This window comes from Pongo abelii, chromosome 2 (assembly GCF_028885655.2).
Source record: "Pongo abelii isolate AG06213 chromosome 2, NHGRI_mPonAbe1-v2.0_pri, whole genome shotgun sequence".
NCBI lineage: Eukaryota > Metazoa > Chordata > Mammalia > Primates > Hominidae > Pongo > Pongo abelii.
In genome coordinates this window covers 108,553,320-108,579,413 of record NC_085928.1, presented here as the reverse complement: position 1 = coordinate 108,579,413, position 26,094 = coordinate 108,553,320, and the positions used below count along the sequence as shown (strand labels likewise).

Here is a 26,094-nt window from a genome sequence, read left to right as displayed (position 1 = left end):
GTGACCCAGATATTTACCCTTATAGGAACTTGAGAGAATAAAAAAGATGCATGAGCCACTTCTAAATAACATTATGCAGTTAGGTGCAAAGAACACAGCTGAGTTTGGCTTTTATTTTTAGATACTGCGGTTCTGATGCTCTGTCCTGGGAGTCCCAGTGGTGCTGAGCCTCACACAGGGCAGCCTCACTAGGACAATTATGGAGCCTCCGCAGGTGGGAGCCCGGACAAGTAGCTTTGTGTGGACCTGTTCTGGTACATGTTTTAAATGCCCAGACTCCTCATCACACACAAATTTCTTGTGTGGGGTAGGAACAATATAATGAATTAATATCTTTATAAACATTTAAAATTAATCATTTCTCAAATAGGTACTTCATGTGTCAGAGTTCAGCAGCTAGGAAACTTCTAGAAAATAAAGATTGCCAACCTTGAGCATTGGGACATTACATCCTTTGGGCAGTGATGCTGTCCTGCTATCTACGGGCAGCCTGGGGGACTGGTGGTCAAGGAAGGAACTGACTAGACCAGGACTGGATGCCAATGCTTTTCCCAGCTTTGGTGTCCAGGGCTTTGGCCTTGTGAGTTGCCCTGATTGCTTCCTGAGAGAGCTGAGTGGCTATAACTTCTTCTTTGCCCATTGTAGTTGTTACAGAGAGTCCTGAGCAAGGAAGGAAGCAGCCCACAGTGAGCTCCTTCCATTTTGGTCTTGTGGACCTTCCCCCAGGCCATCGCCATTGCAGTATGGCCATTATGGGTGGTATCTTGGTTTCTGTGATGGTGTTGACTTGAATACAAAGCCAAGGCTGTCGTGAAGCATTCATGAGTTGACATCTTTGGAGACCGCCACAGTCTTTCTCCTTCATCAATGCAAAGCTGTCTCACACTTCCAGATGGTTCTTTTGTGCTTGCAGTCTTTGAGTGGGTTTGCTTGGCTTTCCAGTTCTAAGTTGGCCTCACAAGAACTGGAGCTTCTTGTGGGGTCCAGAACAAAGCACAGCCGAAATCATCCCCCAGCACCAGCCTGGCTCCAGTGCCCACAGATCTCTGTCCCTCACTGAAGTTGGCCACTCCAACTTCACCGGAGGATTCTTCTCCTATACACTGGACAGCTTGTCTCAATGTGAGGTCTGTTCAGGGGTTCCCCGTGACTTTGAAAAAAGAGAAGTAATCATGGGCTCCAGCACCTGCACCTGACATGTTTTAGATACTCAAAAAAATCTTTCTCTCCATTCAACGAGTAGTCACTGATTATTTAGTCACTGTGTGTGGTTAGTAAGTACCACAGCCTTAGAATTCCCCTCCCAGCCAAGACACACCATAGTGCTTCTGCAATAAAGTCTCTCTTTCTCCCCATCTCATGTGCTCCTCCCTTCCAGTTGAGGTCCCTATCCATCATGCTCCTGGGACAATGAGCTAGTTCTCTAATCATTCCTACATTATTAGAACAGACAACCCAGACAGCTAATGACCCATTTAATGTCTTTCTTTGACTTTTATATTATCAAAGCCTAAAAATGACATGCAAATATGTGTCTTTCCAACAAGTGATTCCTTATGAGGGCCTCTCCCCATATTTACTTGTATACGCTCAATTGTGGCACCACAAACTAAGCAAAAAACCTCTATGGTCATATGGAGATGCCTCAAGAAAGAACTTGTAGGGAGTGTGGTCAGCACAGGCCCTCTGGTTGCCAGTTCTTCAGGGCCTGCCTCCGCTGCAGAGCCGCCCTGCCTCCGCTGCAGAGCCGCCCTGCCCAAGCCAGGCCTTCCCAGGGTCACCTGTCCCTGGTGCCTGTGAGACAGAGAATAGCATCATCTCAGCCCGATGGTGGCACTCTTATGGGCAGGATCCACTCCAGGGCACTCTGCCAGCACACCCTCATGGTACACTTTTGAAGGAGGGAATCAGCAGGGCCTTGGCTGTCACATGTCACCATTTAGCATTTGCATGACATGGTCAGGGAGAGGGGTTCTGGCCAACCTCGTGCCTGTCAGTCTTTTTAGCCCCTGGTCCTTAGAACAAAGTCTGGCTTGGCAAATGCTGGTCGACTCTCCAAAGCCAGGGCTTTGTGGAGCCTTCATGGCAGTTTGAGTTCTCTCTCTGCCCAATCATGCTTCCTCTCACATCCCTCCACAGGCATTGATTCCTAATAAACACCTTGCACCCCAAACTCCATCTCAGTACCTCCTTCTAGAGAAGTCATCCTGCAACAATTTTCTCACCAGGTGCTGCCAATTCCAAGAGCCCACCTAAGGCTGGATGGGTAAGAACACTGGGTATGCAGAAGATCCGTAGCATGGTTGGGCTCCAGTCACAGAACTCCTCTGAGAAGGCTGAGAGAATGGGTCCTGTCTCATTATAACCTAAGCATTCAGCAGATATGCTTCGGCACCAGCTGCATGCCAGGGGCCCCATGGTGTATGAGACAGCCACCATCCCTCCCAGAATTTTGAGCGCCATTGCTAACCCTGATTTACAGGGGAAGGAGCTGAGCCTCAGAGATACTAAGTAACTCATCTGAGCCCATGCAGTTAGTAATTGGCTTTGTCTGACCATGTCCCTTGCTTTGGAGGGTTGACCAGCATTTGCCAAGCCAGACTTTGTGCTGAGGACCAGGGGCTGAAAAGATGGACAGGCCCGAGCTTGGCCAGCACTCCTCCCACTGACCATGTCATGCAAACGCTAAATGGTAACATGCCACAGCCAAGGCCCTGCTGACTCCCTTCTTCAAAAGTGCACCATGAGGGTGTGCTGGCAAAGGATGATGGCGTCATCTTCACAGAATCGAGAAGGTTCCTAGCTGCTACCTCTCCCAGGCTCTTCCCCAGACACATATGGCTGTGGAGCCTTAATTCCTTCATGAAGAAGCCACAGATTTCACCGGAGATGTGTGTGTGCAGGTCCAAGGACCCAACACCCAGGCCTAGGCATGCGTCTGAACCGTAGAATTCCTGCTGTTGGCTTTCCTCCTCTCCCTGCCCCATTTTCCCGCCTCTCCCTTCCCTGGCTCCCCTCTCTCAGATGCAAGACCCACGAATAACTTTTCTGGGCCCGGTACAAGATGTGGCTTTAGGTCAGACTCCCTGTGTGGGATCCAGGCATTACTCACTGCTGTCCCCACGTGGCCCCAGATCTCCTCTGCAGCCAGTCAGATGATCTCAAGGGGCATGCTGGCCTCTCAGGTTGGCCCTGTCCACCCTGCCCATGGCCAGTGGTCTGCAGGGCTGGCTTCCGCCCTGGCTCTTCCTCTCTGGGTCTAGGTGGCCAGGCTTAGGCCCCAGTCCCGGGTCTGCCTGGGCTGGGGCTTTCACCAGACACCAGGCTCAGATCTGAGGAGCGCCTCCAAGCCTCCTCCCCTGCCCAGGGACTGGCATCTCCTTCTGGGAGTCACCCTCCAGGCTTTCCTGAAAAGCTGTGGCTGCGGCCTGGATTCCCTGGCCTGATGACAGCCCCGCCTCTGACCACCTGGACAAACACTGTGCCTGCTCCACCAGCGGCCCTCGCTCAGGCCAGGCTCTGCGGCCAGGTAGGTGCTTCAAGGAACCTGTCTCTTCCTGTGTCTGCTGCAGCATCCTTCTGCAGACTCTCCACTTTCTAGACCTCAAATACAGATTTAAAGCACATCTGAATTGTGTCATCTGGAAATTTCTAAACAGTGTAAACAATCCTCAGTCAAGAGCTGGCCGAAGCGTCCCTTCTCATATTAAAAGGTATTATGGCAATTGCTGATGTGGCTCGCTGCGTGGGCATGGCAAGATGACGTGGCAAAGTCCTAGAGTGACAGTTAGAGCCCCGTTATCCTCCTGTGTGGCACACTGCTTGTCCCTTTCCTTCACAGCACTCCTCTCATTTGTAATTCGCTAGTATTCTTCTTTCTACTGATTGAACCTCTGACTCCTGTGTTTGGACCCTCAGCAACAAGGAGCCACGGACTGTGTGTGTTCTTGCTCATGTGTGTCTGCCCAGCAACAGCATGAGAGCTGCGTCTCTAGCATTTGCATGATATTATGACAGTCTTTGAGGCCAAAAAGAGCTACAGCAATGGAAAATGTTTGGAGACTTGGAGAGTTAGGCAAGAAAGACAGGGACTGAACTCTGAACAGCTGCAGACAGTGAGTCAGCTGGGTGGATTAAGGATGACCTATAGGAAGCAGGGGAGAAAGGAGCAACAGTTTATTTGATGCTCCTCCCATCAAAACATGGGGTTGATGTCCCCTCTCCTTGAATCTGGGTGGGCTCTGGGTTTGCTTGAACAGTGGAATTTGGTGCAAGGGATGCTGTGCCAGTTTCTGGGTGCAGACTCAGAAGAAGAGGCTGGCAGCTTCCACATCCTGTGCCGTGGGAGGCTTGCTCTGGAAGCCCTAAGCTGCCGTGTCAGAAGTCTGCCCACCCTGAGACCACTGTGCTGGAGAGGCCACAAGTAGGCCCAGCATTTCAACTGTTGCTGTAATTAGCCTCATTCAACATTTATTGAGCATTTAGTACATGCTAAGCCCTGGGCAAGCTGGTGAGCAATGGCAGACACAGGCATGGTGCTCACGAAGCTCACAATCACAGACACAAGTCACACCATCACAGGAACAAGCTGATGGTTATCAGTACAGGATGCTAGAGAGTGTGACAGGGGACTCTGATCTGCTCTGGAAAGGGGAGGCAGGGAAGGCTTCCCTGAGGAGGTAGCGTGTGAGCTGAGAGCTGAAGAATGGACAGGAATGACCTATAGGAAGCAGGGGAGAAAGGGGAGGAGGGTGGTGTGTGCCAAGGCCCTGCAGCACTCATGCCTGTGGGACATCACTGTCAACTCTCTGGTGAAGTGTCCATGCATGCAATTGGTTTAGGACTTCTCCACTCATGTTCTTTTCTTTTTAAACTTTTTAATTACAGAAATTTAAAAACATACACAAAAGCAGAGGGAATAGTATTAATGCAGGGGTCCCCAACCCCCGGGCCACAGACCACTACTGCTCTGTGGCCTGTTAGGAACCAGGCTGCACAGGAGGAGGTGAGTGGCAGGCAAGTGAGTGAAGCTTCGTCTGTATTTATAGCTGCTCCCCATTGCCTGCATCACCGCCTGAGCTCCACCAACTGTCAGATCAGTGGCGGCATTAGATTCTCATAGGAGCACAAACCTATTGTGAACATGCAAAGGATCTAGGCTGTGCACTCCCTATGAGAATCTAATGCCTGATGATCTGTCACTGTCTCCCATCACCCCCGATGAGATCGTCTAGTTGCAGGAAAACAAGCTCAGGACTCCCACTGATTCTACATTATGGCGAGTTCTATAATTATCTCATTATACATTACAATGTAATAATAATATAAATAAAGTGCACAATAGATGTAACATGCTTGAATCATCCCAAAATCACCTCTCCACCAATGCTGCAGGTCCATGGAAAAACTGTCTTCCACGAAACTGGTCCCTGGTGCCAAAAAGGCCGCTGGTATAATGAAGATGCACATACCCCTCACCCAACTTCAATAATGATTAACATTCTGTCCATTTTTGGTTTCAGCTACACTTCCCACTTTTCTTTCCTTTCCTCTTCTTTGTTTCATCTGCTCCCTTCCTTCTTTTTCCTTCCTTACCTTCTTCCTTTTAAAAACAAGTTTCCTGTAGTATTTTAAAGCAAATCCAAGACATCATGCAGTTCCCTTAAAAACTCATGCTCTTTTCCTTATAAAGCCCAAATCACAATTTTAAAAGATTAAAATAAGAAATGGAGACTGGATGGACTCTTCCTCTGTGTGGTTAGGCCACCACTCAACAAAGGAACTGAAGGAGGGACAGAGTCCCCTGGGGATAGAGCAGCAAGCTCGGAAAGGCCTCATGCCGTGGGTGGCACTTTCTCAGTGGGGGTAATTTCCAGGTAGCTCAGAATGCCCTACAGAGGCTGATAAAGGCCGCAGTGAGCTCCAGGGTTTCTCTTGTTCAACTTTTGGAAACCAGGAAGTCTCTAAGGACCACAGGAAAACTGATGTTGCCTGAGACAAGGGGGGACCATCACCCCTAATTCTCACAGGTGTCTCTGAGCCAGGAAAGTGATCAACAGAGTTAAGTGGCTAAAAGAAGAGCCATTGGTGATTGGAGGGTTATGAGTGAGAGGGAAGTCAGATGGGAGAGGAAGGTAGGGGCGCTATTCAGGTGCATATGATGAATTTTGATTTATTCCACTTCAGAAAGATTTTTAAGTGGGGTGTGGCATGATCCAATTCATGTTTTAAAGATCTCTAAAGCCCCCAGGAGAAGAAGGGTGGTGGCTGGGGGTTAGGGGCGGTGCAAGGAAGCAGGGAGGCCAGTCAGGAGCTGTTGCAATTGCTCAGGAAAAAGATGATGGTGGCAGAGTTGGAGTGAAGGTAGTGGTTGTGATGTAGAGAGATGGATGGCTTTTGACTTACTCTGGGGGTAGACACAATGGTGAAGATTAGAACTGAGAGAAAGGAAGGAATCAAGGATGACTTGGGTTTTAAATCTGCACGTTTGGGTGGTTGGTGGTGCTGCCCCTGGGAGGAGAGGGTCACCAGAGAGCAAGTCTGGGGATACCACCCGGAAGATGGTAGCCATGAGCATGGGAAGAGCTGAGGTCAACAGAGAGTGGAGGCTGGCAGCGACCTGGCTAGGAGCAGCTTCCCAGGCATCAACAAGGCAGACTGTGATTGGCTGAGGAGCAAATCAATGGGAAGTGAGGATGTGGAAAGAGGATGTGTAGGCGAAACTTGTGTCAGGTTTGCTATGATAAAGTATCAGGAGTAATCCAATAAAACAAAAAAAAAAAATTTAGATGGATCTCTTTTTGGTTCATTTGCAATTAAATGAAAGAAGTGATTCTAAGAACCTTGCTTGTATTCAATTCAGCTGTGTCCTGGTGACTGTTGCCACAAAATTTAGTGGTATAAAAACAATAACCATTTTATTTTATTCGCCATTTTGCGGGCCAGGAATTTCGAAGGGGCTCAGCAGGGCATATTTAGCTTGGGGTCTCTCGTGTGGCTGCAGTTAGATATTGGCTGGGGCTGTGGCCACTGGAAAGCTTGACTTGGAGGGCCGTGCCTCAGGGCCAGTAGTTGATGCTGGCTGCCGTGCAGGGCCCCAGCACACGGCAGCTTCAGCAGGGAGGGCTCAAGGTACTCAGACCTTTTATGTGGCAGCTGGCTTCCCCTGTGCAAGAGAACCAGGGGGAAGTTGCAGGTCCTTTTCTGACGTGGCAACAGAAGCCACACAGTGTCCCTCTGCTCTTCCACTGGTCAGAGCAGCCAGAGGTCAGCCTGGAGTCAAGGGACTCAAGACTCCACCTCTTATGGGAAGGGTGTCAAATAACTCTGGGGCCATGTTTTAAAATCACCAAAGGTGGCTACTCTGTAAATTAACTCATCTTTCAATGATCCCAAACACTCAGTCCCCAAACTTGACTAGCTGACTAATGCCCAGAAGGAATCAAAAGAGCCAAGAGAGTAAAAGGGATTGGACAAGGTGTGGACGTCTTTCTCCATGATAACAGCTATCACATTTTGAGGCACAGAGTAGCTAAATGACTTGTCCCAAGCCAGAGGAAGTAGGTAGTGGCACCAGGAGTTGGATCCATGTCTTTCGGATTCTAGAACCCAATCTCTTAGAGGCCGTTGTACTTTCTCCCCAGTTGAAGTTCAAGCGCTGATGTTCCAGTGGTCACTTTGCAACATATGATCTGGATATAGCTCTTCTCACAGAGGCCCTGAGTCAGGAGGACAGGGGGCCCTAGCTGGGGCCATATTGTGGCTTCCTCCCAGGCCCTCCCCGCTCATGGCTTTATGCTGTTCAGCTTCGCTGGTAAGTAGGTCACCCCTTTGGTGAATGCAGAAAGACATCAACAACTGTGTAATGACTCCAGCATACAGGAATTGGGCATTTGGTTTTTACTGGGAATTTGAGATGGCCGTAAGATGATGTGAATGTCTTTTTAGAAATTAGTTTTCACATTTTAAAAGTTAAACTGGCACCTACTAAAAATACTTCAAACGACATAGAAAAGTATAAAGAGAAAAGTAAAAGCATCTTATTCCTGCCACCAACTCCAAAGCCCCACCAGCTCCATCTGCCGAGGCAGCTGTGTCCAGCGTCTTTGTCAGGAAATGTCGCATGGGTGTGAATAGTGTTCATCACATAGTCTCCCAGGGTGCTGTCATATACTGCTTCAATCCAACCCACTTTGAACAAATCCTTTCCTGTTTCTCGCTGTCACAGACATTGTGGCCATGAAGATTGTTGCGTGTGTTTTTGTGTACTTGTATGAGTGTATCTGGAGGAGAAGGTGGGTGTTTTACTGAAGATGAAAATTGAGGTGGAAATATGTGCAAGAAGGGAAGATTATCTGACTCTTTGGTAGAAATATTACAAAAATGGTCCTAATTCTCTACCCCTCACTGTCCCTGTGCCCTTTATAAAGTGACCTTGCAGTTCCTCCCATCCAGAGGAGTCCCTTTTCCCACACCTGGAATCTGGGCTGGCCTGTGACTTGCTCTGACCAACAGAACACTGTTGAAATGATGCGCCAGGTCTGAGACTGGGCTTTGCGAAGCTCGGGCACTTTCACTCACTCTCTTGGAAACCTGCTCAGCGGCCATCTGAATAAGCCCAGGCTATCCCGTTGGGGCCAGGGAGACCACATGGAGTACAGCCAAGTTGTCTGGCCAAGACCATCCTAGCCTAGCCAGCCTTCCTTTGACCAACGGACCACAGATGTAGGAGTCAACCCCAGCCACGATTAGCCAATGAGCAGCCAACCCTCAGACATGTGGGAGCACAGCCTCAATGCGTAGCTGACCACGGGCAGACAAGGGAGTGAGCCCACCAAGAGTCCAGAGCCCCCAGTCAACCTGCATATTCATGAGCAAAATAAATCTTCAGTGATTTAAGCCACGGTTTTGAGGTTGTCCAACTTCAAATAACGCAGAATAATGCAGCTTGATTCTGACAACAGGTAACTGATACAGCCTTTTGTATTAACAATCATAGTAAAGGTCTGAAGGTCAAGGGCTGCCATAGCAAATCCTGGTTTATGGAACAGCTTTTTATAAGTCATCAGATAATCTATATTCAAGTAAAATGAGAATGGTTTAGAGAAAACCACTCCTACAGCTGTCTCAGCATAACGCAGTAGCAGTAACATGTTCTGTAAATGGTTCAGACTTACCATCTTCCCAGGATCTTGGTTCCTCATCTGTAAAAGCGAGCTGACTTACAGCAAGAGCCTAGCAAATTATACAATTATACAAATTAAACAATGCTAGTATCATTACTATTAACAAACCAGTGCTGCAATGAGCTGATCTTTCTCTTGTTTTTCATGAGGACCTGCCACAACCTAAAGATCCTTAACTTTTTTTTTTTTGGCCTCATCCACACCTTTGACAATCTGACAAAGCCTATAGCCCCTTTCTCAGAATGTTTTAAAATGCAAACAATAAAATAGAATTACAAACCAATTAAATTGAAATACAATTCTCCAAATATTAAAGCAGGTATATGAACTAGTAATATATGTGTCTCTTTACTAATGCATAACATAAAATCTATCAGATCTAATGACAACCTTCATTTCGGAGTGGAGATAAATGATATTTTGAGAGTCTACAGAAATTGTCATGTAATATGAAAATATCTGCCATTTCTACTGGTGAAAAAGTGATGACAGGTCTTGCTAATACTAGTGTGGCATGTTGTCTCTAGTCATGATTGAAGGAAGACTTAAATTTTAATTAGTAGTTAGGGTAAAGATGCCATTTTTCCCCCACCCATTTTCAAAGACCTTTGATTCTGTGTACGGACCAGCTTAGGAAGTCCCTCCTAACCTGACCTCCCCAACCCATACCCCTGGATACTTTCTCCATTTCTTAAAATTTGGACATGTATGGAACTCTTCTGGATTTGGGAAAGGGGATGTTTTTCCACTCAGAAATGATCTGCCAGTTGGCACCAGAACCCTTGAATAAAAATATAAGCCATAAAAAAGTTATGGTTGTAGACTATTTTACCCTTAGAATAGTTTTATACCAGGGGATTCATTTAGAAACATCCTCCTCTCCAAGACTGAAATTTCCATCATTGCACCCTAGTGCTTGGGCTAATGGATTTGAGGAAGACGGCCTGGTTCCAAGATTCAAGGATCACTGGTAGAGTTAAATTAGGAGACAGATCAATTAGTTCATTTCCTCCTTTCCTCAAATTCTAATCAAAACAGTGGTGGCGCAGCAATGCTCACCAGGACCACCTGCTCCAGCATCACCTGGAGGACCTATGAATGGACTAGACCTGATGAACCAGATTTGAAAGCGGTGGTGCCCATGGATCTGCATTTTTTTTTTTTTTTTTGAGACAGGGTCTCACTCTGTCCCCCAGGCTGGAGTGCAGTGGGGCAATCACAGTTGCAGCCTCAAACTCCCAGGCTTAAGGGATTCTCCCACCTCAGCCTCCCCAGTAGCTGGGACTAGAGGCGCCTGGCTAATATTTGAATTTTTTTGGTAGAGACGGGGTCTCCCTATGTTACGCAGGCTGGCCTCGAACTCCTGGCCTCAAGTGATCCTCCTGCCTCGGCCACCCAAAATGCTGGGATTATAGGTGTGAGCCACCACACCTGGCTGGATCTGCATTTTAATAGGCCCTCAGGTAACTAAAGCAAGAGAACCTTCTTCTAAGAATCTGTCTGCAACTTCCTTTTATTTACTGACACCTAATAAATAACAGTTGACTCTGGAGAAAAACTGAGCCCTGGGTGAGTCTTGGGCTTTTCCTGATGGCTCAATACCTGAAACTTTCATAACCAAAGAGGATGGGGGCCTGATCCAGGACCAGTTCTGGTCTCCCTGTCCTTCTTCCACTGGTCACCTTCAGGGCATGAATGTGTGGTCTTCTTTCTGAGGCCACCCAACAGCTGGGTGGCATCCCTGCTGGTGGAGAGGAGCTGCCTCTTCCAAGACCTTGGGTTCCACATAGGAACCCTGTCGCTCGTTCACAAGCCTTGTGGGAGGACTGGACTGAGGCTGCTGCCCCCGCTGCTTGATAAAGCATGCAGGGCCCTGTTTGTGAAAGCTTGCAGGGCCCTGAAGCCACCTCTGAGGCAGAGGAAAAAAACTGGCTTGTCTTTCCACATCGGCAGTCACTGCCTTTGGTTCCCTCAATGGTCCAGGCTTCCTTACATTAAAGTGCTGCCTCCACCAGATGCATGGGGCAGCTTCAGCCACACCAACACTGTCATTTCTCACTGCCCCTTTCTTCCTATGAGAAAGATGGCTTCTGCTAAGCAGCCCTGGGTCCAGCTTTCTCTGCAGCCTTTGGGGAGGCCCTTTCTGTTACCCGTCTTTTCTCATCACTGCTTTGCTCTCCTATCTTTTATCCCCGCAACCCCCCCCGCCCCGCCCACCAATGCTTCTCCCTCACCAGCTTTCCTCTCTCAAGCCAGGGAGAAGACAGCACCTGCCCCACTGACCTGGAAGACGGACGTTTTGGCCTCCCAGAAATGGCTTCCTTCTCTCCTCCGAGGCTCAGTCAGACGGCCTTGGGAGCAGAAAGCGGGGGAGACCTCCTGAAATCACTTTTTCTGTGATGATTCTATGGACCCACAGGCCGGAAGACAGACCTGTTCTAGAAACGAGGACTTCCTTTTGGTAAGGACACTCATGCATCTCAGGTTTTGTTCATTTTTTAGCTAAAAAAGACTTAATTCATTCCAGGCTTTAGATGGGGCTGTCAACTCTTAGATAACCTCAGTGCCAGCATGGTGGGAGGTGTGAGGAAACCACACTAGTCTCCGACCTCCCCAGAGCTTGCAGGATGGGGGCGGGAGGAGGGGACACACATCAAAGCCCAGAGGTTGGCCATCACCCTTCTGCTTGCGTTACCATCCTTCTTCAGAAAACAGCGGGTGTGGGAAAAGTAAAAGGCTGACCTTTCTCTCACCCCTAACCCACTTTGAATGTCTTTCATAATCGCTATGCTTTCCCCCCTGGCTTTTGAGGCTTCAGCTTCAACTGCTGTCTCAAAAAAAGTCCGTTTTCTCATCTTGGGCTACTGGTTTCACCATCTGTTTGCTCTTCAGATGTGTGTGGGTGGCAAGAGGAGATTTTTCCCACGCATCTTCAAACTGAAAGGGCTGACCTTGCTGTAAGGAGCCTTCTGGGTCACCCGGGAGTCTCTGCATCCTCAGCCCTCACCCGGCAGACGTGGCAGGGAAAGGCGGGGCACCTCTATGTGCCACAGAGTCTGTGAACACTGAACTGGGCCCGGATTACCTGGAATCAAGCGTGGGGCTTGGAAATCCTCCAGCAAAGACTTGGGTCATCTTGAGTTACTCTGCAGTTTAGCAGGGTGGGGTGAGGTGGAATGGAGGATTTTGACCTGGAGGTCCCCAGATCCCAGCTCCAGATGCACAGCACACACATATATGTATGTCTCAACTGTTTCTTGTTCTAGCCCCTAGTCCATGAGGCCCCCAAGCCTCAGGAAGGAGTGTTGTATTAACAAAGAAACTCTCTGGCTGTGTCATTTGGGGCAGGTGGAGTAACTATCTGCCATTACTTCAATCTGGTTACTAGACAGAGGCTTGATTTGCGGGCACCTTTTTATTTTTTTGAGACAGGGCCTCACTCTGTCACTCGTGGAGTGGCACGATCTTGGCTCACTGCAGCCTCTACTGAGTTGGGACCATAGACATGCACCACCACACCTGGCTAATTAAAGAAAAAAAAAATGTAGAGACGGGGTCTCACTGTGTTGCCCAGGTGGTCTCGAACCCCTGGGCTCAAGCAATCCTCCTGCCTTGGACTCCCAAACTGTTGGGATTACAGGCGTGAGCCACTGCACCCAGCCCGAGGGCACCTTTGACATGAGAGGGGGTTCAGGGGTTGGGACTGAGTGACCAGCTATCATTGCCCGTATCTCCTCCTGCAGGCCCGCCCTTTCCCTCCTCTGCCAATGGAGTGTTTCAGGAGCCTCTATCCCTGGCAGAGTTAGTTGCCAGTGGGAATGCTGAGGACTTTTTGGCTGACCCAGTGCACTGGGACTGACCCGCGAGGTCAATTCAGTATTTTCTGAGTCCCTTCCTGCCTGGCATGTTGCTCGATGCTGCAGTGAGGAGAGAAGGGAGGAGGGAGATGAAGATAAAGATGAAGGATTCACTGTCTTTTACCCTTGGGCGAGAACCAGAGTTACAGAAAATGTGACTTCTTCCATGGAGTAATAGATTAAAGAAGAGGCCAAACGAAAGTCTGGCAGCAGGAGAGGGCTGGCGGAGGAAGGGCGGTGAAGGGGTGGTGTGGGCAGGTGTTCTTTTGAGGCGCAGAGCACTCCAGGGACACAGCCTTGGTCATCCCTGTAGTAGGGGTGTGAGGTGAGTGTGGGTGGGCTGCCCAGCCTGAGCTCAGTCCAACATCCAGCAGTGACCAGGGCATGCCCCTCCAGGCCTCTGTCCGGGCTCTTTGCTGACCCAGCCAGAGAAAGGTATGCGGGAATGGGAGGGCTGACTTCTTTCTCTGCCAGCCATCTCGGCCTGGCAGTCTTGCCCAGCTTTGTACCTCATATTGACCAATCATGGTTTTAGGCCATCCATGGTGCTTCTCCCCAGCCCCATTGTTCTGGTAAACTCAGAAGTCTGCTCTTTGCTCAACATGCTCTGTGGGTGCCCTGGGAGATCTGGACATTTGAGCTGAGGCTAGAAGCCCATAGGGCACAACAGCATGGATTGAAAGACAGGCTGTCTCAGGCAGATCTAAATACCACCCTCACAGCAGGCCGGGAAGCAGCCAGGTGCCAGGCCACCTGGAAACTTCCCAGAACATCTGCTGGCTCAAGTCCTCCTGAAAAGTCACCATAAAAGATGCTCTATTTCCCAGCAGCACAGCTCAACTCCAACTCAGCTCTGTATAACTTCGTGATGCACTTTATGTCCCAAAAAAATGAGAGACAAATGTCTAAATGTCATAGTGTTTACTTTATTTAAATCCTGAGGTTAAAAAGTAAAGTATTTCCACATGGCATGGCAGACACTATAAAATAATATGCTTAGGGATACAAAAGTTTTCCACCCCCATTGTGCAGGTGGGGTGCTGGTATTTGATGTGCTTCTAGATAATTCTTTGGCAGATAAGAATGAATTGGGGTCCCAGACCCACCATCCCGTAAGGCCACATGAATTGAGGATTAATCAATTAAAGTGCAATTCCAAATGTTAAGCCTTCCAAACGAGGCTTGGGTGTTGCTCTGCAGCCACCAGAGGCAGAGTGTCTCTGCATAACATACGTCAAGCAGCCTTTTTTTTTTTTTTTAATCAGAGATGCCTCCCAAAATTTCAAGATGTACTTCATTATTTTAAAAGTGCTTAAGAGGAAAGAGAGAATTATTAATTCAGTCTCTCCTGTTTCCTTTGAAGAAACGTAATGAAATGAGAAGAACTTACTAAGGTTCCCCTACAAAGTGCTTTCTTGGTAAGTGTTTTGTAAACAAGAATGGCCGTCTCGATGGTCTTTGTGTACATGACCATCCTTGGTTCTAAGCATCACGAATGGCTTCTCTCTGCTTTAATTCCCAACACCTCTGAGCCAAGGACAGTTTCTTGGCCTAAAGAATTCTCATATGTAGAATCATGCGCACTTTTAAAAATGAAACTCCTTTAAAATTTCATCAGTGGACATCCAACCATATCATAAAACACAGGCTCTGTGATTTCATCCCCAACTGGGGATTTCCTTTCATTTGGGCCTGAAATAGTTTCACCACCTTCAATGATAATTTTAAAATTTCCAAAACACCATTTATTCTTGAGTTATATGATGTGGCTTTTCATTTCTATTTTCCAAACCCTGTGGAGTTTTTCAGTTCCCGTGTCTTTGCCTGCTCTTGGTCCAGTCCACCTGGAATCCAGTGTGTTGAGGTCAAGCACTCGTAGAGTCCACTTGAACCTGGAGGACAACACTTTGTGCCAAACATGCCTCCTTGTTTGTGGGTAGGTGCATCTGACAGAGGTTGGCATGTTCTTGAAGGTGGTGAGTGGCTTCAGTGGCATGATGAAGGCATCTGGTATCGATATGAAGACGTGACTGTTATTCAGAGAGATGAGCCATCAAGGGGCTGCCCCTCTTTTTTTTTTTTTAAAAAAAAAAAGAGTGATCTGGGATCCCAAGGACACTTCCTTCTGGCTGATTTCTAGTGTAATTCAGTCTAGCCAGGGCTACCACCTGCAGCAGTGGTTCTTCAATTGTTATTTGCATTTTTTTGAAGTACCCCAGTCCTTAATTCTCAGTAAAGTTGGGAATCTGACTAATATCAGAATAAAGCTATTTATAAAAGCCACTCTTAAATATGCCAAGATGTTTTGTAGCTGCAGAGAGCACAGCAAACTTGAGCTTAAACAGCAACCTAATAAAATACAAATGTCCACCCAGCACAAAAAATAAATTCGCTAATGAAACCACATAGTTAGGAAGTCACCTCAGGGCACGGGGCAGTCCTCCGAATGCAGCAAAGGCTTTTTTTGAACAACAGCAGTCAGCGCTGAAGGTGGTGCATGCAAGATATCCAGCTGTCCTGGAGGAGTGGTCCTGGGTAAGCTGCAACTGGTCCTCTGCTGTGATGAGTGACATGTTCAGGAAGGACCTCAGATGGAATGTCTCAGGCCCCAAACCTGTTAGCTACTCAGTGAATGGTGGTTCTTGTTGCATATGGTGCCAGTGACACTTCAGAAGGTCATCAGCTTGGCCAGAGTCTCCGCAGTATCCTTGGAAAGCCAAGCACTCAAAGATTCTAGATTGCTCTGGGTTCTCTTTTGTTAGTTTCTTTCTAACAGTGAACAAGCTGACTTCTGATTATCCTTTGCAAGTGGCTGGATGGATTCAAAGTTAGCATGATTTGCTCTGAATCATCTCAGGCAACGTGGCATGCCTGTGAGGACAAACATGAGGCCAAGAAGAGTTGCTGGGGGCCTGGCCACTTCTATTCCAGTACTAAGCATGGTCAGAACCTTGGCCAGGGGAAGATGATTGAGCACCTGATGGCTTTCTGCCAGAAGAGGCTGCTCCGAGGAAGCCGAATGCAAGAGGCCCAGCTTTTCTCTGGGCAACCTCTTTGAAAGGTTCTATTCCCCGTTCCCCATGCCTTGCTTAAAAACTGACTGGAAGTGCCCAACTCTCCTGTTTAAAGGTCTGAGTCCATTCCAGAAATGACCTCTTACTTGTGGCCCCACAAGAGTCCTCTTTGTTGGTGGTGAGGTTGTGGCTGCTGGTGTGTGGTGGGTTTGGGGTCTCTGTTGGACTTGGCCTGGAGTCCCTGACCCATTCTCAAGCCCTCAAAACCAGCCAGACCAGGGTTATGACAAAGAGAAACTTTGGGAAATGTGTGACTGGACTTGGGTCACAAGGGTGCTGGAGGAATTGCCGGGCCCAGCTCTCAGATTCTCGGATAGCCTGTCTGGTGCTCTCTCCCTCACCCCTCGCCAAAGTGGGACCTTTTGTCAGATGCTCTGTTCACCCGTGGAAGAACCTGGGGCCTGACTGCGGGCAGCTGGTTCCATGAACAAGGAATGAAGAGCTGTCCAAGGTGAGCTATCTGCTGTGGGGGAAGAAAAGGACCACAGAGAACAGGGAAGATTAACTAATTCTTGTCTGGGAACAGGGAACAGGATATCTCTGCCTCAAGGGGGGATGTCTCCTGGAGGTCTGGTGTGGGCTGAGCAGTGGGAAGTGGGCAAATGGGCTGTTGGGGAACCTGTCAGGAGGGGAGTGGGGCCCAGGGATCCATCATGCCTCTGTTTACTCTGTTACTTTGGTTCTTAAGTTATCAAAGACTTTTGTTAAGAAGGCCCCAATGTTTGAAAGTGGTTCTAATCCTGGCTATGATCATTAGTAAACATGTCTGCAGGTGGGGCAGAAGCTCTTATTTATATAAACAAAAGTGGGCCATGAGCTGAGGAGTAGCTCTAAAGCCAATGCACAATCCTGCTCTGTGGTCACAACATCCACACTGGCTGGCATTTGGGCATTAGATGTAGTGTACACACAGCCACTGCAGGCCCCAAGTACAGTGGGTTTTGTTCTTGGATTATCTTTGCTTCTGATTCTTAGGGCAATGCTTTGAGCTGTGAAGAGGCCTGGCTGAGTGAAGGGCTTTATTTGAGGACAGAATCACCCAGACAAAAGGGCCAGAAAGAGAGTGCAGCTTAGAGGCCCCTCCAACACTGCTAAGTTCTGAAGCAGCCTCCAGCTTACTGGGGCAGCGAGGGACAAGAGCATGACTGGAGGAGCTGGTCAGGATCTCAGGGGAGTCCCCTGGCACCCTGACTCGCACGATGGCTGTGTACCTCCTTTTCCCGGGAGTACCTGAGGGTGTCACAGCCCGAGGATTCACAGGGCATGGCCAGGGCACCCAGCTCAGGTCTCCAAGATGCAGGGCCCTGGTGGGGCAGGGCAGGTCTCCAAGATGCAGGGCCCTGGTGGGGCAGGGCAGAAAATCTCCCCACAGGCAGAAGTTGGAATCACCCCTGCCCGTGAAACTCTCCACAAGAGGCCTGTAGCCAACCATGCTCCCAGGAGAGGCTGATGGTCTCCCGGGTGTTTAAACCTTTGGCAGAGCATTCCTTTGGGTGTGAAAACAGCTGAGTCTCTACTTAATGGAAACATTGCCTGAGCCCTTCAAAGCCTCGGGGGCTAACAGTGGCCGATGCAGAGTGCTGAGCACAAAGTCCTCCCCGGACGCTGCCTCTGAGGGGCAGCCCAGGGCCTCTCTTCCAGAGGGGCAGAGTTGATGATTTTGGAGCAGCTGACTTTTTAAAAAAATGCTTTATGTGACAGGTGAGGAAGACTAGTGTTTCCTGTGGATGAAGTGAAGTTACTGAGGTGCTGAAGCTACAGGAAATCACTTCCATCGTAGATCACAGGCCGATCGACCGTCAAGTGATAAAGTACCTTTTTAGAAACAAACCTGAGGAAACAGAAATGGAAAGGGAGGGTGTTACCTGAGAGCTGAAAGTCCAAGGGGTGGCAGCTGCTGCTGAGGCCTCTGTGGTCACTGCAGTGACCTGGTTGGGTGTGGGTGCTGGAGCCCTGTGCCCCATTTCCTGTCTGTCTAGTAGTTCTCTCCCTGTGAGGGTCAGGGGGTCTCGGGACATCACTGTGGACTCTTCTGAGGCTTGGGTGCAGAAATGCCCTTTTGGTCACAGGCTGTGAATATCACCTCCCTCACCTGGCTGCTCTGAAGCAGCTGGCGGTAGGGACTGCACAGTGTGTGTATGGTGGTGTGAGGAGCAGGCAATGGGAGGAGGCAAATGGTGGAGGGCAGCACGGATTTTTTCCGACTTGGCAGCTAACTCAGTTCTGATATCCATAGTTTGGAAATCTCAAGTAGGCCCCTGAGATGATCTCAATGGGTCAAGGCCAGAGTTTGTCACAGCACCATGGAGGCCTCTAGGGGTAACTGGGAGCCTGCTTGGGCTTGGGACGGTGCTCTGCCCTCATCACACCTCTCCTTGGTCTCTCCATCAATCCACAGTGTGGCTGCCACTGCAGAGTAGGAAATGGAGACTCAACTAAGGGTCGCTGGGGGAAGAGCAGAGCTTGGGCCTGGTGGTCCCCAACCCAGGCCCTATTCTCCTAACCACTGCCCTATCCTGTTCAAGAGGGGCTGGGGCTCATGTCCACTCTTGGGGTAGAGGGTGGCTCCAAAAAGAGCTCTCTGGCCATGATAGGCCTATGCCATGAGGTCCTGCTAACTCCAGGGGTGCTTTCATTTCCACTTGGGAGTGTAGGGAGGGGCAGGAGGGGGTGAGGTGGGAAGTTCATCTTCTAATCCCTCCTCTGGTGGGCACTCTTGGCCATAAGCCCTGGTAGTTCAAGGCCTGGAGGTGGTGAGGGGATGACTCAGGTTTTCCCTAGTGTCCTGTCTAGTTATTCTGCTAAGAGCCAAGTACCCATGCTGGGGATGTGACCAGTAGCCCAGGACCTTGCTCAGAGAGGATGTGGCCAGAAACACATCAGGCAGTTCTCTCTAAAGAGCCGGTTCCAGTTAAGGGGTCTGTGCTGAAGCAGAAGACATAAACAGGGGCAGGTGCCCAGCCCCTGTCCACATGATTGGCAGACACTCAGTCAATGCTGGTCCTCTCTCCACTCCCCTCCTGCTGTCCCTCTGGCCTCATCTCCCTCCATTCCCATTCTCCTGTCCAGCTTCTCCCCCATCTCCCAACCTATACACTCCTGAACCTTAGCTGGTTCTCAGAGTGCTTCCCAGAGATGGCACCTGCCGCTCCCGCCACACGGCCAGGGGCTTTGTGGTGCAGTTTCGGGCCTGCTTATCTCAAGCTCTGCCCTTCCTTCTTTTATTTCTCCCTTTCTCGTTCATTCATTCATTCATTCATTCAGTCCTTCCATCGTATTTCCTGAGCCCCTTCTTTGGGCAGGACAGTGGCAGAGCAGCGGGAATCAATATCAGAGAGAGGGAAAGGGCACCTTGGTTATTAAGAGTTCAGACTGGCCAGACCGCCTGGTTCAGATCCGGCTCCACCACTGGCTGTGTGACTTAGGAGTGTCACTCCTCTACCCCTCAGCAGTGACATGGTGAGACTCTGCAAGCATGAGCCTGTGTGTCACAAAATCTCTAATGAACACTGGAACACCACAGGAGAGGGGTCAACAATCAAAGAACGATTAATAATAAGTTACTGACAAATAATTGGTTTTGAGTGTCCACCTCTGTTCTTTAGAAGAGGTGAAAGAGAGGCCTGGAGACGTGGAGCTGGTGCCTGAGGTGGCCCTACCTTGAGAAGGTATTGTCGAAGATGAGCATGTAGATGCCGGGTGTGCGAACCTTGAGCTGGCCCTGGATGTTCTCCTTGTGGGAGTTGCATCGGGTCGTGGGAATGAGGACCTGGGAGGGAAAGCAGATAGGCAAAAACATCACAGAGGCTGAGAGGGCCCTCGGTATCCTCAGGGAAGACCCTTTATTTTTGGGGAGGAGGCTGAGTGTGTTGCCCGAGGTCACAGATGAGCAGGGCCGGAGCTGTGACCAGACCCAGTAGTGGCACAGTGCCATCCCACAACCTGAGACTGTTGATGACTCGTGGGTATGAGTTTCTTCCAGAATCATGACCTGGTCAGCACTCTTAAGGAGTGATCCTCTAGCCTTGAACATAGAAGATGCTAGAACACTACATGGGCTAAAGGAGAAGCCCTTTTCTGGCTTCAGGATATGAAACTTAGTCTAGGTGGGATCCATCTGTCCAGCTGTCTCCTGTTGGTCCTGGTGCTGCCCGTGGGTCTCACAGGACAGGCTAAGACCTCCTTCCAGATAACAACCTTCTAGGCACAAAGCTGCTGGGCCCACTCTCCTCCAGGCTCGACATCTCTGGCTCCACCTAGGCCTGTCTCCTGGCTGTGCTTTGGCTGGTCCATGTGCCCCAGGACCCTTTCATCTTCCCGCGCCTGGGCCTCAGCCTCCTATTCACTCTTTGCCTTCCCTGAGAATGAGAAATTAGTCCCAGGAGACTCTGATATTGATTTTTTTTTTCAGATGATTTTTGAAGGGCCTCACTGTCAGAGACAAAATCTGTGCAAAGGGTGTGTGCTAGACAGGGCCAGGGCTCAGGGGGAGGTCTTTGAATGGCTCACTTCTTCCCCACCAGGGCAGGCTCTTCAACCTATTTATCAGCTAAGACACAGGCCTCATTTTAAAACTGAAAATATGCTAGGAGATAAGGCAGAGCCAGCCAACATTTTTTTTTCCTTTTTTTTTCTGAGATGAAGTCTTACTCTGTTGCCCAGGCTGGAGTGCACTGGCATGATCTTGGCTCACTGCAGTCTCCGCCTCCCAGGTTCCAGCAGTTCTCCTTTCTCAGTGTCCTGAATAGTAGGGATTACAGGCACCCACCATCATGCCTGGCTAATTTTTGTATTTTTAGCAGAGATGGAGTTTCACCATGTTGGCTAGGTTGGTATCGAACTCCTGACCTCAGATGATCCGCCTGCCTCAGCCTCCCAAAGTGCTGGGATTACAGGTGTGAGCCACCATGCCAGGCTAGAGCCAACAAACATTTTAAATTTTTTTGTTTTTTTTTAAGATGGAGTCTCACTCTGTTGCCCAGGCTGGAGTGCAGTGGCGCAATCTTGGCTCACTGCAACCTGCGCCTCCTGGGTTAAAGCAATTCTCCTGCCTCAGCCTCCTGAGTAGCTGGGATTACAGGTGTACACCAACACATCCAGCTAATTTTTGTATTTTTAGTAGAGACAGGGTTTCACCATGTTGGCCAGGCTGGTCTCAAACTCCTGACCTTGTGATTCGCCCGCCTCGGCCTCCCAAAGTGCTGGGATTACAGGCGTGAGCCACCGCGCCCAGCCCTTAAATTTTTTTTTTTTTTTTTTTTAAGAAGTGACTAGCACCTAGAGGATCTTGTCTTATAAAGTGTCCCTAAGCCTTCCATTTAAGACTGACTACACATAAATGGTTATATGGACCAGAAGGTCTACAGACGACGGAAGCAGCATCTTCGCAACTTTGAGTTCCTAATGAGGTAAACTTCCCCAGAAGTGACCATTTTTATTCTTTACAAAATAAAATGTAGCTTCTTTTTCAGAAATACAATTTTTATTAAATTCAGTTTTTATTTTTTCCCATTAAACATTTTTAACTTGTACAAAATGACTGAATCCAAAATAGTTGTTAATATAAGGATGTGATTACTTTCTCAACTTAATCTTGAACACAGCTGCATCTTTCTCTAAACTCTACATGTTGGGTACACAGTTCCCAAAGTGAAGTGAATTCCCACAAAGGACTCTGCCCTCAGGAATCTTGTGGTTTAATGGTGATCACAGAGAAGGAAACATTCAATTACACTGGGGTGAAAGTACCATGAGGGGAGAACCAGGAAGGGGTGCCATTCTAGCATCTGGGTGGGAGAAAGGAGGCTGAATGCCAGGGGAAACTTCCCGGAAAAAGTGATGCTGAGTTAGGACAATTTAGCCAATGAGAAGGGATCTGGCTGTTCCTGGCAGTGGAGACAACATATTTAAAGGCATGGGAGAATATTTAAGATTTACCCTCCCAGGACACAACAACAACACAACAACAACAACAAAACCAACAAAACAAAAAATAGAAAACATATGAAAGGACAGTTTTCAAGACACTGGTTATCAGGCAATGCAGGATAGTGATCCCTGAGAGACAGGAATAGGGTGAGCCCAACAACTGCCCTCATTTACTGAGGAAGAGAGACAAAAAACAGATGGGATAAGAGAAAATGAATACCAAGATGGCAGACTCAAACCTAATCTTAACAGCAATCACAGTAAGTGAAAATAGCCTAAACATTCCAATGAAAAGGCAGAGATTACCAGACTGGATAAAAACAACACCCAACCCTATCATGCCTACAAGAAATGCAATTTAAATATAAAGACACAAATAGGTTAAAAGTAAATGGATGTAAACAAGATTACCAGGCTAGCATGCTAACCAAAAGAATGCTGGTTTGACTGTATTAATATCACATAACATAGCTTGTATATCAAAGAATATTACCAGGGATAATTTCATAATGATAAATATGTCAGTTAATTAAAAGGACAATAATCCTAAACGTTTATGCCCCTAATGACAGAGCTTCAAAATACATGATACAAAAAGTGGTAGAATTGCAAGGAGAGATGGACAAATTCACAATTATAGTTGGAGACTTCAATACATCTTTCTTAATAATTGATAGAATAAGTAGACAGGAACTCAATGAAGAAACAGAAGACGAACAACACCATCAACTAACTTGACCTAATTGGCATCTATAATAGAATATTCCTGCCAGGGACGGTGGCTCACGCCTGTAATCTCAACACTTCGGGAGGCTGAGGTGGGTGGATCACCCGAGGTCAGGAGTTCAAAACCAACCTGGCCAACATAGCAAAACCCCATCTCTAATAAAAATACAAAATTATCTGGGCATGGTGGCACATGCCTGTAATCCCAGCTACTTGGGAGGCTGAGGCAGGAGAATCGCTTGAACCTGGGAGGCAGAAGTTGCAGTAAGCCGAGATCGCGCCATTGCACTCCAGCCTGGGCAACAAGAGTGAAACTCTGTCTCAAAAAAAAAAAAAAGAACGCTCCACTCAACAACAGCAGAAGGTACATCCTTTTCAAGTGCACTTGGAACATTCACCCAGGTAGGTCACATTCTAGGCCAAGCTTGTCCAACCCGTGGCCCAGGAAGGCTTTGAATGCAGCCCAACACAAATTCGTAAACTTTCTTAAAACATTATGAGTTTTTTGTTTGTTTTTGTTTTTGTTTTTAGCTCATGAGCTATCGTTAGTGTTAGTGTATTTTATGTGTGGCCTAAGACAATTCTTCCAACGTGGCCCAGGGAAGCCAAACGATTGGACACCCTTGTTCTAGGCCATTAAGAAAACACCTCTCAAACTTCAAAGGATTCAAGTTATACAAAGTATGTTCTAGGTCTACAATGGAATTAAATTAGAAATCAAGAGCAGATCTCTGGAAAACCTCAAAATATTTGAAAACTAAATAACAAACTCAAACGTGTGGATCGAAGGGAAATCAAAAGGGGAATCAAAAAGGCACAGGAGGGAGAGCGAGCATTGTGTTCCTAACACAACAGTGTGCTTGCTCAGGCTGGCAGCTGGTAGTGGTGAGGGAGTAGAACGGGCCCCTGACAAGCCTGGAGGGGACAAAGGTGTACAAAGAGTGTACACTGAGGGCCTGCTACACATAGGCTCTGTGCTGCCTCTTCTGCACATGACGTCTTATTTACTTCCATTAATATTCTATCACATTCTAGTTCCACCAGGGACTAAGGATCCCGAGTGAGGGGTTGGTTCTGTTTCTGTGATCCACAACCTAACAACTCTGGCCTGGTCTCAGACACTGCAGCAGGGGTGTATGGGAAGGAGCTGCTGGAGGGGAAGGCTTGCTGTTTGCATGGGGACCTTGGTGTGCCCACCCTGCACACCCTCGCACCCACTACCTTGATTACAAGCAACATCAAGAGCTCCTTAAGGCAGGTCCCCTGAAGAGGGCATGTTTAACATAGATTAATGTGTCTTCTTGAAAATGATACTCTTCATTTCTTTAAAACATCTTACTCTGTAGCCTTTTCATTCATTCCAGCTGTTTTTCATTCATTCTATTCACATGAAACATCTAGAATCAGTATATCCACAAAATAGATTAGTGGTCACTGGGGGCAGAGGTTGGGGAGTGACTGCTAATGGGCACAGAATTTCTTTTTTGGAGTGATGAAAAGAATCTAAAATTAGACAGTGGTAATGGTGGTACAACTCTGTGAATATACTAAAAACCATTAAACTGTACATTTCAAGTGCATGAGTTGTATCTCAATAAAGCTGTTTTAAAAAACAAAGTCAAGGGTCCTTGCTGTCAGCTGATTCCTCCTCTGACTCCCTCTGAAGCCCACCCCAACAGGCCATCGACCTTCTCTGGCCAAAGACGGATCCTCTGCCCAGAGAGAGGACAGAGTCTGGATCCAATTCTCTGCTTTGTCCCTGGGCCTCAGGCCAGCGGTGTGTACACTGGTAAACTGGTTCATAATTTCTTTCATCAAGTGCCTCCCCTAGATTCACACTCTCTAATCTCAGTGTCGAGTCCATGACTATAATGGAGGAAGTGGGTCTGGAGAGAGGGTGGCACAGGGTGGGGAGTGTCTGACAGGTGCCCCTAGAAACGGGGCTGGCCTTCTGCTGTGCTATTCCATCTACCTGGATGCTTCTCCTCAAGCCCACAGGTCCCTCGCCTCACCTCACAATGCTGCTTCTGGTTTCCTCCACTGCAGCCTTCATCATCGCCCAGGGGTCTCCTTTCCTCATCTCTGTTCCCCAAGCTGGGCTAGGCACCCTTCCCAGGGGTACCCACAGTGCCCACCCACCCCTGTCATGAAACCACCTGGAATCACAAGTGTCTATTTATTAGAATCTCTCTCTGATTACACAGTGAGCTCCTCAAGGGGAGATTCCATGTTATCCCTTCAGCTTTCTATCCTCTGTGGGCCCTACAGAGTCCAGTATACAGGAGACACTCAATAAATGGTTGCAAATACACAGCATAATTCCTTGTGTCTATACCTCCATAATCATGAAGTCTGAGTGCTGCAATTTGCACTGCACCTGTCATTTCCTCTAAGGCCCAGGCTGGTCAGGAGAGCACTCGGGGAGTCCCCAGGATAGATATTGAGGGCACATGTCTGGAAACAGGCTACCCTGGCCATGGTCTCTTTGGGGGACCTCAGGCAGAGATAACAGCCACCCCCATCTGTGGTTGGTGACAGTGGCCTGTGAAGGCAGAGGAGCACCTGAGCATCCTGTACACGGGTCCCTTCTGCCCCCTGGTGTCACTGTGGGGAAAGGCAGTGGGGCCCCCTGGAAGCTAGAGGAGGAAGGCTCAGTAGGTCCCCAAGTTCCTGATTCCTGGTAGAGCCACACAGGAACCCCAGGCTCCTGAGGACTCGGTGGGTAGGGACTGAGCAAGGGGAGAGGCCCACAGCCCAGCCACATATGGGCAGGCAAAACAGCAAAGGCCTGGATCCCTGATTTCGTCCCTTCCCTCCCTGCCACAAACACTCACGGTGTCTGATCTGGGTGGATTCAGGGCTGGGGGCCTGGTAGGTCTGGGGAATGTGATGGTGAGTGGCAAGGGCAGCTCTTGGCAGTGCTGCCGTTTGTTAGTGTGGAGCTGACAGGCATGTTGGCCGCACCAGGACCTCCTGGGCGGGGGCTCAGAACTGCTCAAGAAGGAAGGGCTCCGGAGGTAGGTATGAGCAGCTGGCTACAAGCCCCAAAAGAATAAGATGGGCAGAGTGGTTTTAAATAAGACAGAATATGAGACTCCAATAAACAAAGCCAACCCAGGGGAGTAGAGTTACATTTTGAGAGTGAGTTTGAAAAGCAGAGAAATGACAAAAGTGATCCCTGCATTGAGCAGATTCCAACAGGGCAGGATGGCAGGAGAGCAAACCCAAATGGGTACGTGTTCCTCTATGGGATGCCAGCGCCAGAGCAGGAACTGCTGTGTGGCCCAGTGTGTCTCCTAGCTGGGCTCTCCTGCTCTGGGCCTT

At 48.6% G+C, this 26,094-nt stretch overlaps 1 protein-coding gene across 1 annotated transcript in view; it reads right to left on the bottom strand.

The window, feature by feature from the left end:
* Positions 1-13,948: 13,948 nt before the first annotated feature.
* The window catches only part of FYCO1 (FYVE and coiled-coil domain autophagy adaptor 1), a 77,052-nt gene continuing 64,906 nt past the window's right edge, over positions 13,949-26,094 (bottom strand). The window contains exons 17-18 of the mRNA XM_002813835.6: positions 19,776-19,885; positions 13,949-17,947 (exon numbers count right to left, since the gene is read on the bottom strand). Coding sequence (XP_002813881.4) covers positions 17,872-17,947; positions 19,776-19,885 — 186 coding nt within the window. The 3' untranslated portion in view covers positions 13,949-17,871. The remainder of the gene's footprint in view (positions 17,948-19,775; positions 19,886-26,094) is intronic.